Here is a 14,187-nt window from a genome sequence, read left to right as displayed (position 1 = left end):
ATAGCCTCAATTGTATGATATTTGATTATTATTATGCAATAATAACTCTGCCACTATAATATCCCTGGAAATGATCTTTAATACGGAAGGAATAATGAGGAGAAAGTATTGTAACAGGTCTGCCAGCTCCTGTGAGGAGGTCAGATTGCCAAAAGTCAGATAAGCCACTGCCCTGGGTAGATTGAGGGTTTATCAAGAGAAAATGTAAGGGAATACAAAATGTGAGAACTTTCAGATTTCTATAAAATATCCTTGTGAGATTTCTCCTTTTCTGATCAATTTAACAGAATGTCACTCTGTGAAAAATTAGAGTTGACGGATCTTTATGGTTGTAAAATACAACACAGTGAAAGCCCACAGCGGTATTAAAGTAAAGGTTTGTCGGACCTCCCCTGAGCACTGCACAACGAGGAGGAGAGGTCTACCAGATGGAGCCTCAGTGGGAAACACAAATAGGTGCTTAAAGCACTACTGTCTAGAACTCAACCCAGACAGGAAGGACGGCAGCTGAGGAAACAGAAGGTTTGAGAGAAGAGGAAGTAGAGACAGAGTCAGAAAGAGGAAGGCTTCACTCTGTCATGCAGATACTGCCCACAGAAGAGGTTGAAAGCTGGTGGTTATCACTTTCACACAGACAGAGGTGTGACAGAAATGCTCCCCAAGGTCTTTACCAGATTCAGGCGAAGCTGCAGGGCCTCATGCATCATCTGGCGGGCTTTTGTGTCATCCTGGTATCTTTCTTCCCTCCAGTTACTTAAAATCTAAGATTGGGAAGAGGAAATGGAAAACAAGAGAAATCCCTTTGTTCTTTGCCATGATGATTTTTACATGTGTACAATTAAGCTTTATAGCGACAGCTAAAACGTCTTAGCTTTAACAAATTAACAAAGTCAAAGTTTTTATTTATTTTTATCTTTCTCTTCTTCCAGACAGATAAAATCCTAGCTATTTTATAATTTATTTCCTGGGCAGCTGGGAGAAGAGAGTCCTATGCATGTGTTCATGCATACTTTTTGGAAAATCCTTTAAAGGGGCATAAAATTAAATATTGTTAATTTGTTATTATGAAGATGAACATTGAAAAGACAGAATTCCATTTTACACCAGACCTATTCTATACTTCTAAGGACATGCTACGTATTGCTTTCTTGACATCTTATTGGAATTGTTACTTGCTATTATCAGTTGATAATCTTTCCTGAAAAAGAGAATATAGACTATCTTGAAAAATGCAGCCACTTAGACCAAGATCATTCAAATTTATAAAGTAGGCTGCTTCTTCACTTCCTCAAGACTAGCACTGGGAAGTGTTTACTAAAGAGAGTCAAGCAAGTAGGCCGTACCCCAGAACCAGATATGAAGAGTGGACACATAAAACTCAACATAAACCCCTTGCCATGCTCTAAACTCATGTAGTTAGCAACAACAACAGAATCTCCTTGAATGATAAAAACAAAAACAAACAAAAAACAAAAGGCTGGGGAGATGCAGGTAAAGAGCTTCATATGCAAATCTGAAGACTTGGGGTTCACTGAGAGTAATGGATGTCACTGGGCAAGATTTTTACCTCAAAATAATAAGAAATAATACATGACAACACTAAGTGGCTGAGAGCTTATTTAGCCTGCACAAGGTCCTAGGTTCAATAACAGCGCGCACGCGCGCGCACACACACACACACACACACACACACACACACACACACACACAGAAAAAAGCCAGATAGATATGACTACAGCAAGGACAGAGGGACAGAGAATGATGGAAGATTTACTTCAGAGGCAAGGGGAACAGAGACCTGCAAAAAGGGCGGGGGTGCAGGGGGGGGGCAGGTCTGCCTAACAACTGACAGGAGATCCTTCCAGACAACAAAAGAAGTGCTCAGGCACCTAAACCAGAATGCTGGCCCAGCCCAGGGAGGCTAGAATGAAAGGGAGGCGAAACCCACTGGAAGAGACAGCAAACGCCCAGTCAGGAGTGGCTCAATTAGTCCATCTGTAGTCTAGGTATGAGGAGAAACACGAGTGCTATATATTTAAATGGCTCACTCTGGAAGTTGGACATAGAAAAGACCTGTCCCATGTGGTGGGTATGAGGACAAAGAGAACCAAGTATGCCTGGTGCCCTTGTTCATGTCCTCAACTCTCATTCAAAGCCACCAGGCGGGGGTTCACCTGGCTTTGTGTCAGGATAATCCCTCTCACAAAACTAATCAAACCGCTCTCCTTGATTCCATACTTGCAGATGGCACAACAGAGATCAGTCATCTAGCCGCTAAGCAGTATGCAACAACTTACTTTCATAGACAGAAACATTATCATGAAATCATAAAAGAAAAATACTCAATATCATCAGAAAGATACTGGCCTAGCTTAATATTCCTACTTTACCTGATTAACTTGATTCTGCAGAGATGTTAGGAGGCCTTCCCGTTGCTCATCTTGCCCCTTAAGGCAGGTAAGGACCAAGGAGAGGAAAGGTTGCTGACTCAAAAGAGACATACTACAAAGGAAGTATTAACAGATCTAGTTAGAAAGGATGGCTTGCTCCTGTTGCAACAGCTGGTCTTTCCAGTAGACTCACTCATTCCTCCTGTTTATTCTCTACTCCATAAAGGACAGGGTGGTAAGGCACCAGAGAACACTTGGAAGGTCACACCTTCCTGACTTACAAGACTAAAAACCACTGGTAAGGCTTGTGAATGACGATACTCTACTGCTCTGAAAGGTGTTCCCAAAGCAACAGAATCCTAAAGTGTATGTGACAAACTTGCTTTGTGTTACTAGGGAAATTTTAAATATATAGGACAAAGAATATAAATGTATACAGAGAAAAATAAAACAAAGAACAAAAAAAAATTACAGAAGAAATTCCTCAGAGAAAACTCTTCTTTAAGAAGAGGAAGAAGCTGAGGAGGAGGGCGGCCCTGTAGGAGGACCAGCATTCTCAATTTAACCTGGACCTCCAAGATCTCTCAGACACTGGATCACCAACCAGGCAGCATACACTAGCTGATATGAGACTCCTAATACACATACAGCAGAGGACTGTCAGGTCTGACTTAACCCTCCAGAGACTAGAGGCCCCAGGGAGTTTAGAGGTCTGGTGAAAAGGGGATAGGGTGGAGTAGAGTCATCCTTGTGGAAATAGGTGGGGTAGGGAGGAGCTATGGGATGTGGAACAGCTGGAGGGTGGGCCAGGAGGGGAATAAAATCTAAACTGTAAACAAAGAAAAAAAGAAGGAAATGGATCTCTCTGTGTACCTGGACTATTTTGGAGGCCTGTGGTTCTTTGCTGAATCTTTCTCAAAGACCAACAGCAGAGTCTTGGTATAGTTAGGGGGAAACACAACAAGGTCTGAGGCCTCCAAAAAGCAATGTGCTTGCTGGAAATGTGTCTTACCAGACTCTGACACAGCACATGGCCTCCACTGGAAAGGGGGCAAAATTCCATTTACAATTTTCATGTTTACAAGATACCTCCCATTAGAACAATGGGCTAACTGATTGATACAGTAAAAAGAAAATTTTCCTAAAGAATAGGTCCAGGCCAGAACGTCCGAATCAGGAGCTGCACAGGTAGCCAATAAAGGACGGTCAGTTGTGGTAGTATTGTTAACTCTACCTATAAATTTACAGAAGGAAGAAATTATGACTTTTCCCTTTAAAACTTCTTGGACATTAAATTTATAGTATGAGTATTTATCCTCAGTAAGATGATCTATTTTCAAAAGTAGTTATTTGAAACCTTTTCTTGGGCATGAAATAAACAAAACATGACATGTTGCCATGACAAGTTTCAATCCAGAGTCTACAACAAGGTTCCTAAATTTGGAAAATCAGCAATTATTTCAAGGTCTAGTAGGTCCGAATTAACAACAAGCCTGTGTGTGTTTCAATAGCTTTACAGTGATGTGAACACACAGGCAGGCATGAGACCTGGTGCCCTACACAGATCCTTGTTAAACAGGGTTTCCCATTTACTACAAGCCCCACCCCTGTGGTGGCTGCGGTGTGACTTTGGTGTAGGCTTCTAGGCTTCCTCCAGGTCCTGCAGATGCCAGCCTTGAGGAAAGGCATGTGCCAGCATACCTTTTCTGCTTCTGCCTATCTCTTTCCTTCTTTGAAGAAGAGCCCAGGTGTTGTCCCTTCTCCAGCTCTTCCCCAGCAGCTTTCAACACTCTTCCCTGCACAGACGTTGGTAGCCTGGCGATGAGGGGGGCCACCAGCCACACACCCCTGCGTTCAGAGGAACTAAAATCAGAAACAGGCGTTACACCTGAGAAAGCAGCTGTCTCTGCTCTCACAGCCAATGCAGAAACCCGACAGTAAACCACTGGCTGGTGAGACGCAGACTTCTAGAACTCTCATTTTACATCTGTACTTTCTTCTTTTGCCAAAGACCAGGCATTTGCTTATACTTTATACCCACACCTGTTGAGGAATATGAGGTGCTGTTCTGGGAAAGCATTTCCACCAACCACCCTATGAACGATATACTTTGCAGTCATGGTGATGATATGCAACGGTACTGTGTTCAAGGTAATGAATACGTGATTTTAAATTCTAAAACTCACTATTTACCAAAATGATGCCATGCAAACCGATCTGTCTTTGATGATGAAAATGATTACTTTATGATTTCATAAGCATAGCAAATTCTACCATGGATATAAATTACTGTATTTATATAAAACTGTCCTTAAAGACACAGAGACAGTGTTTCACACTTAATGAATGACACAAAGACGTAAGTGCATGTGTGGCACTGAGGTATCTGGATATACAACAAAATACCCAGCATGCCAAGACATCACTCATCCCACTTTTCCCTCCTAAGTGGCTGAATAACAGGAACTGTCATTGTTAAGTTTTTATCTCTCTTACATTTCCTGAAGCTTAATAAAAATTCATTATGCTAATCAGGGTTACTGTGACATATGACGTATCCGTGGTAGTCCAACAAAACTATAAATACCTTAAGAATGTCTTTATTCCATTCTGTCTTGTGCTACTTGGATCAACACTCCCAATAGTGTTTGGGTTGAAGAGGCTCATGCCTGAACTGGAGGCGTTATTGTTCAGGTCTGCAGATTGCTGGAACACTTCTATTGTTGCCTTTGCAATATTGTCCAGTAAGTTATTCATTTCGGCCACGGAACCAGAGCTCTAGTGTCAGGGAAAAGAAAGCTAACTTGTGTGTGCACTCCTTGATTCTCAAACACCAATGACGTTTTGCTTTTTTTTTTTTTTAATTCAATTCACATGTATGCTTTCAATGTATACTCACAGGGTCCTTCAAGCACTGTTTGATCATGAGCTGAAGCTCTAGCCAGGACTGTCTCAACGTCCACTGCTCAAGATTCTGGAGAAAATTCAGAGAGCTATAAAATTAAGAATACTGAACGTATGCTAACATAGACTTACAGTAGTACTTATACTCAGTGAGGAAAGCCATATGCTTTGAGGGCTTCCAATCTCATGTCTGATATAAATAAACATACACAACAGAGTAGATTCAAATATCAAAACACATTCCCCCCAACCAGCTAGGAAGTAGAAACCAGAGAAGTACAACTTCTCTAGGATCCCATTTACCCATTAGCCAATCTCATTCCAAAACGATGTTATTTCTTAAATAACACATTGAAAATTGAGCTATCGTGAATATTATGTCTCAAGTAAATACACCACTGACTTAAATATATGCTGTTTGCTACTGACTGTATCTACCGACTAGCCGGTGGTGGATGTCACCATAGAGAGAATTACAAAAGGAAACAAAAGTCAGAATTAAATTCAAGGTCAGAAACAACAACAGCAACAAAGTAGTTCTTTCTAGAACCACATTGTGAGGGCTGGCCTGACCAGTGTCTTTGGAATGGACCACTTACCTGAAGAATGCGCTTAATGTGCTGTCTTTGCAGGTTGTCCCCCTCTGTACACTCTTTAATGCCGTGAGGGTAACAGATAAGCTGCAATAATTTCTGTGCTTGCATGTTTGAAAGTACAGGGTCCAATATCAGTTCTTTGTCTGTACACAGTCGCTCCGGTTCTTTTAAGCAATGTTCTCCTACCCATTCCTAAAAACAAGCTGGCGGTTAGACAGGCACACGCTGATTCTACCTGACTACTGATCGTGCTCTCGTTTCTCAGAATAAAATGATATGAGGCTAGTAATGATATGAAGTTAATGGAAAGATGGGTGGAGGAAAGTTTGCATGTAGATATGTTGAGCATTTGTTGCTGTTCTATTTTTCTTTGTCTGCTTTGACACAAGGTCTCAGGTATTGCAGGACTCTCCCCAAGTCACTATGTAGCCAACAGCAAACTCCTGATCCTTCTGCTCTGTCCAGTGCTGGGATGACAGGCCTAAATTAATGCCATATCTTCCTGCCTACCAGAGCTCCCTGCATGCTCAGAATGCACTCTACCTAATAAGCCACATCGCCAGCTAATGAAAAAAAGAATTCAAAACAAAATCGTAACACCTGACATCTTAAAAAAATACAAGAAGGGGAGGAATTGGATTAAAGGAAAAAACACTTAAATCTGTGGGACAGAGAGTTAAAATTTGGGATTTGTTTTAAAATAAGGGCTTCCTCTAAGGTACTATTTTGTAACTAGGTTTTTGTTTATTTGTTTGCTCTTAATATTTAGGGACAACATTTTTATGCTATGCACGATTTTCATAATCTTTATGTGATATGTCCTGCTAAACGGGTAAAGTATGTACATATTTAGAAGACTACTTCTCTTGACCCTAACATCATCCTTTACCATCTTTTCTTTTATTAAGTGGCATTAAGAACAGTCGGTACCATAGCTCAACCTGAACCCAAATCTGTTTCAAGTGAAGTTTCCTTTACAGCTGTGTCAGTCACTCAGCTCAGGTCATTTATTGAAGTTACATAATTCCCGCTCCGTACTAGCTGCACTAAATCACAATCGGATAAAGGCACCAAGACACAGCGTGCTGCTTTTCTAGGTGTCACATAATTATTACCGACAAACTGATTAATGGTTTTTTTGTTTTTTGGGTTTTTTTTTGTTGTTGTTGTTGTTTCTTTTGGATACTGGCCCTGTAGAGTAGGCGTGAAGCCTCCCACAGGGTTTGGAGCAGAGCCTCTTAGAGCCTAACCAGCTCCATCTGGTTCCAGGCATCTTGAGAGCCACACACAGTCCAGTGATACCATCGAGGTATCACAGGTGGGGACTGATACACACTTGGCCATCAACAACGGTGGAGCTAGTTAAACTTACCACAGTCAGAGCAAATCTGAGTGATCATGCATTTAATACAAGCTACAAAAATATGTAACATACCAAATTTTTTTTTTAAAAAAAGGCCTTTGAAATCATGGAAAGATAATCAAACACTACTGAAGCTGAGCCTGAGCGGGGCCAGACAGGAAGAAGGCAGTGAGGACAGGGGCACTTTTGTGTGAGCTTTCGAATGTATGCTATGATACAACCATTAGATGGGACCAACAAAACAAAACAACCCCCCCCAAAACAAAAACAAGTACAAACAAAAGAAAACAAAGCGAATAAAAGTGATTCTAATTTTGAAGAAGGAACATGTTCACCCTAAGTGAGACAACTGTAAAAAATATTTTCCTTTATTTTTCCCTTTCCTTGTTGAGTGTATTATCTTAAACTCTTCAGAGGAATCAAACTGCAAACCAATCCTTAGCTCTCAGAGCCCCTTTTCCTAGTGGTATATGCATGACAACTCTGAAGCCATGTTAGGTGCTGTATGAGGGACAAAGCTGTTATCTTTTAAGAATGTAATTACTACTATGAAGTGGGAGAATGTAAACTATAACTTTAAAGGGTTAGATTAGAACTAGAAGTATCAATATGAATTCATGATCACACACACACACACACACACACACACACACACACACACACACTCACACAGTTCTGTCTGCTGGGAGAGTGGGGATATATAAACCAGACCTTATTTTCCTTTTTTGTGCATATGTGTATGCATACATGCCTTTGTGTGTGTGTGTGTGTGTGTGTGTGTATACACTAAACATGATGAATAATGCCCATGTGTGAATGTGTGTAGAGGCCAGAGGTTGATGTCAGGTATCTTCTCAGTTCGTTGTCCACCTTATATACCAAGAAAGCATCCCTTCAATGAACTCACAGCTTACCTACTCAGCTCCTCTCCCTAGCCTGGTTACCCTAGGATCCTGTATCTCCATTTCCTGAGTGCTGGGATTACTGGTTGGCTGCCATGGCCCCACCAGTACATACATGGACTGTAGGGTCTCAATTCTAGGTTTTATGCTCACACAGCAAGCACGTTACCACTGACCTAACCCTCAGCCCTTGGGCTCTGCTTTCTGAGTACCAGTCTCTTAACAGGCCGAAACGGGGCTCCTCAGAATGCCTGATTATAGTTATGAGGCAAGGCATATGGGAGACAGGTAAAGTAAGGCAACAGTTCTCTAAAAGGATAGAAATATTCCAATCATAACAAAAGGTAGAATGAGGGATTCCTAATATGTCAGCCTCAAACAAGCTGGGCATTAAAGAAACCATGGACGATATAATCCACATAACTAGCTAACTAACTACATATGAACAATTACATAAGAAGGGTAAGGTCTTTGTAGAACGAAAACTGATCCAGTAAGAGAAACAGGAGGATCTCAAAAGAAAATACCACATTCTGCAGCCAGTACAGTAAAGACTGGCTTTAGACAAGACTTGCAATGTATTTATGAGGAATGGGGTGTGTTAGGAGGATCAGAGCCTTTGCATCATCTCAGAGCATCTCAGATTACTGGTTCACTGAAAACAAAGCAAACCAACAGCCTAGTGGATCCTGAATCTAGAGATGCCTTCCTCAAAGGCAGCATCGCCAGTTGGGCAAACGGGCACTCTGTGCAATCAATAGTGGTTACCTGGACTAATACAGTTTCACCTCTAAACTCGGCCCTCTGATTTTCTGAAGATAATCTCCAGAACCTAATGCAACTCTAACAGCACCAGAATAAATTAGAAAGTCCCCTATAGATGAGAAAAAGATTATTGTACTGAAGTTTAAATTATGATTTTTTTTTATTAACTAAACTTTGGTTATGACAGGAATGAAAACTTAATGGAGTATTCAAAAGTAAAGCAGAGCCCCAAACGGGGTGGAATAAACAGTACTGGATACTTTCCAAAACTGTCAAGAATAAACACAGACTGTCCAGAATTAGTGAATGCATTAGTATAAAGGATATACTAGACGTCTTCATGATTGCAGCTCTTTAACAAATTTGAACTCTTTGGGGAAAAAAGGACCACTTAACTACAACAACAACAACAACAACAACAACAACAATAATAATAATAATAATAATAATAATAATAATAATAAAAGTAGTGGGCAGTTGTCCCCCGCCCCCCAAAGAACAGGTACATATTCCAAGCAGAAGCCATTTGAAATCCATAAGTACCTGTTGGCAGATAGTCCTCAGTACGTATCTGGCATATTCTCTCAGGTTGGCAGTTTCTATGGAAATGCTTTTCCCATAGGGCTTCGAATTCTGAGAGGTGGCCCAGGCATCCTCAGCGCTCCCATCACGGCGTAAGCCCCTCATGCTGAAGTCTTCATTCTTTAAGGTGTTGACATTGTTACTGCCAATCTTGGCATCTCCTAAGTAACAGAATCACAAAAGCAAAACCACAGATGTTCAAAATACTGCCCCAGATATGTAATAAGCAAAGAGGCTAGATTTTGGGGACTCAGGAGGTATAGATGGTATTATTTTGCATAGCCAGTTGTATGGCAACAGAAAGAGTGAATCAAGAAATACATGAAAGGAAACAAAACTATTGGACATGGAGAGAAGTCAAAGTCAAGACTCATTCCTTCTTTTGGTTTACAGAATTTAATATTCTTCTGCTAGCCTTGAAAGAACTGTTATGAATGACAGTTAATAACCAAAACACATTGATTTCACCAAAAACTTCAGACATGACTACTCAAGTTTATCTGGGAGTATAGACCAGGAAGAACATATATTATTCACCTTTCTGGGAATCCCTTTTCCATTTCTTCTCCTATAATGACTTATTTTCTATCCATAGGTCAAGAGAAAAATTTTGCCTTAGCCCACCTTACTATCAACTTCTTGACAAGAGAGATTTAATTCTCTGGGGATGGAAAGGGGCAAGGCATACTAAGGAGGCTCTGGAGAGCAGAGCTCTCTGTGCAAAGCCTGCACTTTCCACCATATCTCTCCAGAAGCAGCTTAGACTTTACCTGACCAATCGCTAACACACTGAGTGAGATGAAGCTAAGGAAGGTATTTTTCCCCCCAAAACACTCAACAGGGTATCCTTGGATGAAATAAAAATCTCTAGCCATGAAAGAAAAAGAAAATACATGAGAGAGAATTTGGTAGTGAAATTGCCAGACAGCAGCAGAGACTTCAAACGATTGCCTGCTTACCTACAGAAATCAAAACAAGCTTTGACAGGATGATTCACTGAAACCAGCAACTGACATTAGGGGGGGCCTTGTGGAGTAGAAGCAAGCCCAGGTCAATGCAAGAACACAAGCAAACCAAGTCAGCAAAACCAACCAAAGCAAACGACAAACAATAATTTAAAATGCAAGGTCGATCGATCCCCGAAAGGTTTTGAATCTATTGAAAACAAATGAAAAGACAAAACTCTGTTCTTGGGAGGAAGAGTAACCTAAATGTCCTCCTAATTAATGTCTACTTTCAAAAACCTTAGAGGCAGAGGGGCTGAGGCTGTTACTCAGGGGCACAGTACTTGTCTATCATGCCTGAGAACGGAGGTTCTATCCCAGCACCATTAGCACCACTGCTGCCCATGGACAAAGCAGAAAACCAACAGAGGTAGAAAGAAGCAAGGCACCCCAGCTGACCAATGTATTATCACACACCCACCATGAACTTTACAGTATAAGAGCATTTACTATATTTGCATTTACTGTATTTATTTAATGTACGTCTCCATTTACTTTGGATATCAGGACTGATGTCTGTGTGACTATGCTAGAACCTTCTGCAATTGTATAGCCAAAACAAACAAACAAACAAACAAAAAACCCAAGTGTAATATTCTATGTGAATCTATATGAATCTGCCTAAAACTTTACTGGCATATAGCTGTGCTGGTTATAATTTCTCAGACTGAGAACCTCCCACATTATTTGAATATCCAAAAAGACTGGAAACTTTACTTGGGATTAGGCCAGTTCTACAAACAAGGGGCCACTGTCACTGTCTAGATGAGATTCATCTCGTGGATACCACTGAAATATGTTACTGGGCTTTCATTCTTCCGACATAAGTTTATTGAAAACATATTTCTTATTTTCTCTGATGAGACTTGGAGACAGCCGAAGAGAAATTGCCTGTCTTCGTGACCCCAATGATTATTAATCAGTAAAGTAGGCCAGTTCTCCTTACCTTGGCTGAAATCAGCAGTTAGTATTGTCTGTATAATATAAAGCCCTAAGTTCATTCTTCCTCCTTTCCTAGATCTCTCTCCTATTTTCCTAACTACCCAACTATCTTGAGCTCACTTTCTCTCAAGAAACAAACAAAACAAAAAAACAAAAAAAAAAGAAAATCTAAACAAACAAAACCAGTAACACAAAATAATTAATTAATTAACTAATTAATTTTTAAAAAGCAGAGTAAACTTTGTGTTGGCCAATCATTCCTGGGCACGGGGCTTGCCCTGGACTGTGTTGGATATCAATAACATTGTATTGGAAAAAACTGGAAAGTCTTGTATATTCTTTGTGATGGATGTTCTTTTAATCAGATTTTTAATAGACTTTTATGAATGCTCTGCTAGTATTCTTTGCCTTCCACAAGTAACATTTGTCAAGAAAGGTAAGGCTATATTCTCATTTATGTCTTCTAAGGCTCACTTGAGCGAAAATCCATCCATTCAGTAATGCTGTTTAAATCATAAACTATAACACGAAGTGGCAATGATTGTTTGGTTAAGGCCAAAATGAGGTACCCAAAGTTAAAAGTAGGCAATACTGGGGTTCTCCTAATCATTCAAATCCTTTATGATTTACATAAAAATTGCACTGCCCATGAACGGAAGGTGGTACCCTTAACTCTTGTTAAATACGTACAAATAGGAGTGTAGAGGGAACCCTGGGCACCATGAATTAGAGGAGAGGCCTGGGCCCTCCTGCTGGTCACCACCATGCAAGCGTCACTGCAGCCCCACCTGCTTCATAAAACCCGCAGAGTAGAGAAGACGAACGTGTTCAGAACAGAAGGAGAAACGCGACATTAAAACACAGTCTTTCTGAGGTTGTGCACCTGGATTAAGATCTGGCTGAAACATAAAGCTTTTATTAGAAATATGAAGTGCAATTTCTGTCAGTAAATGAAGGCCAAACAGTCCTGTGGGTCTATGGCTCTGATTCACGTCAGAATGAAGTGGCACAGGATTAAAACCAAACATAACATACTCATATTATAGTTCTCCAGGGTCACCATTACCTCCCTTAGGGAAAATCAACAATTTTTGTTCAGGACAAACAAACAAACAAACAAACAAACAAACAAAAACAACGTCTCTATTAATATTACTTAGAATTTACAGTGAATATAAATTACTTTGCCTCCACTGCTGGTGATAAGCCAAGAAGCTGAAGGCCAAGATAGTCTTACCAAGCATCATAATTGCCTTTAAGACAGCAAACACAGCTCCTACTTCTATGCTGTTGTGGGCTGCAGCTAAGAGGTGTCTATCACAAGATGATCTTATTCCGGGGAAAGGTTTGCCTAAGAAAACAACAACAAACCTTCAGTGGCCTCTTCACTGTCATTAACCATCCTCTGCAATCATTCACAGTCAGTAAGACCTTTCTTTCATTGGTTGGTAGTTTGTGGGCTGTTAGTTGACATTAGTTTGCATTAACTGGTGCTCCACAGGATCACTAAGAAACGCTGCCAGTAGTAGTCTTACTTAACCTTTTCTCTTTAATTATTATTAAAACAACGTTTCTGTTCCTCAAAGAGATGGGGTGCAAAGATTAGTAGGATTCCCACACTATCCATCTCTATATGGAAATGATTTAGCACAAGACTTCACTAATACCCTCCATTGCCTCAGGAAAAAAATAAATAAATGAGTTGTCATCTGCTTAAGTGGAGATGGCATGGCCCAGAATCAACACAGGGTATGCAAGACGATGAGACTACCCACCAGCACGGTATTTCCTAAGAGCCCAGGCATTTTTATTGTTTATTAATTCCTCATTTTTATTTCCCAATATATCCTCACATTACATCATGAAAGGTGTTGACAGCCCTCTCAGTGGCATGATCTCACCCCTCCATCATCTGCAGATGAAGCCCATGAAAATTGGGGAGGAAATTACAAACTGGACAGCTCACTGGGTCACAGTAGAACTGAAGGAGTCAAATAAACCCCATGGCAGAGCAGAGCATTCTCCTGGAGTCAGCTCACCTGTGGCCTGAGGGAAAAAGCAGGCCTGGGGGGCTCGGAAGAGGTGAAGCAGGAGGCGGCAAGTCATCCTCGCCCCGGGCTCTGCATCCGCATCTCCACAAGCTGCAAAGAGGAGGAGGAGGTTTTAAAAACAAGCTTCCTCACAGGTTCCACCCCACAGGCTTTGCTTGCTAATACAAAACTTTCTGAAATACATTAAATAGCCCTTCTGTTTAGTAAGGTCATTAGTTATATCTCTCTGGGGAGCCCTCATGCTGCCTTAAACCTCATACAAAGCAATGGCAGTTTCCTGTCACAAAGTTCCATTGCTACTCTGCGTAAAACAGCTACCGCCACTTGACCATCTCTTTCGGGTACCATGGCATCCACAACACACACATCCTCAAAAATGGCCCTTTCCCTGTGCTTCGGCGGTCACACGTGACTACCAACCAGCAAACAATAACAAACACAGCTCAGGACCATCTTACCTGCCGCCAGGAGAGAGGGAAGTGCGACGTGTTGCACGACATCTTCCAGGGAGAAACACTGTCGTGCTATCAGGATAGCAATGAAAGTGGCTAATGAGTCATGGAATGAAAGGTCACTCACCTTTAAGAAAAACATGGACAGGTTTTAATGCCCAGCATCCTTGGATGCAGTACCAAAGACCACTATGTAAGAGAATGCCAGCAGTACCCATAAGATCTCAAATCTCCAT

General features: G+C 41.0%; 2 protein-coding genes across 20 annotated transcripts in view; one reads left to right on the top strand and one right to left on the bottom strand.

The window, feature by feature from the left end:
• The window catches only part of Med12l (mediator complex subunit 12L), a 315,356-nt gene that overhangs the window by 54,503 nt on the left and 246,666 nt on the right, over positions 1–14,187 (bottom strand). For 12 of the 19 annotated variants that reach the window (XM_087637350.1, XM_087637380.1, XM_087637387.1 and 9 more), the window contains 10 exons: positions 13,958–14,078; positions 13,488–13,589; positions 12,686–12,799; positions 9,464–9,663; positions 5,894–6,082; positions 5,290–5,364; positions 4,978–5,168; positions 4,092–4,253; positions 2,391–2,502; positions 672–761 (listed from right to left, as the gene is read on the bottom strand). In XM_087637350.1, coding sequence (XP_087493476.1) covers positions 672–761; positions 2,391–2,502; positions 4,092–4,253; positions 4,978–5,168; positions 5,290–5,364; positions 5,894–6,082; positions 9,464–9,663; positions 12,686–12,799; positions 13,488–13,589; positions 13,958–14,078 — 1,356 coding nt within the window. The remainder of the gene's footprint in view (positions 1–671; positions 762–2,390; positions 2,503–4,091; positions 4,254–4,977; positions 5,169–5,289; positions 5,365–5,893; positions 6,083–9,463; positions 9,664–12,685; positions 12,800–13,487; positions 13,590–13,957; positions 14,079–14,187) is intronic. The other 7 variants (XM_087637354.1, XM_087637392.1, XM_087637359.1 and 4 more) reach the window with 1 other exon arrangement.
• Positions 1–14,187, top strand: part of P2ry12 (purinergic receptor P2Y12) — a 41,658-nt gene that overhangs the window by 1,388 nt on the left and 26,083 nt on the right. The gene's annotated exons all lie outside the window — the stretch shown is intronic.

Source organism: Rattus norvegicus, chromosome 2 (assembly GCF_021556685.1).
Source record: "Rattus norvegicus strain SHRSP/BbbUtx chromosome 2, alternate assembly SHRSP_T2T, whole genome shotgun sequence".
Taxonomy (NCBI): Eukaryota; Metazoa; Chordata; class Mammalia; order Rodentia; family Muridae; genus Rattus; species Rattus norvegicus.
This window is presented reverse-complemented; position numbering and strand designations above follow the sequence as displayed.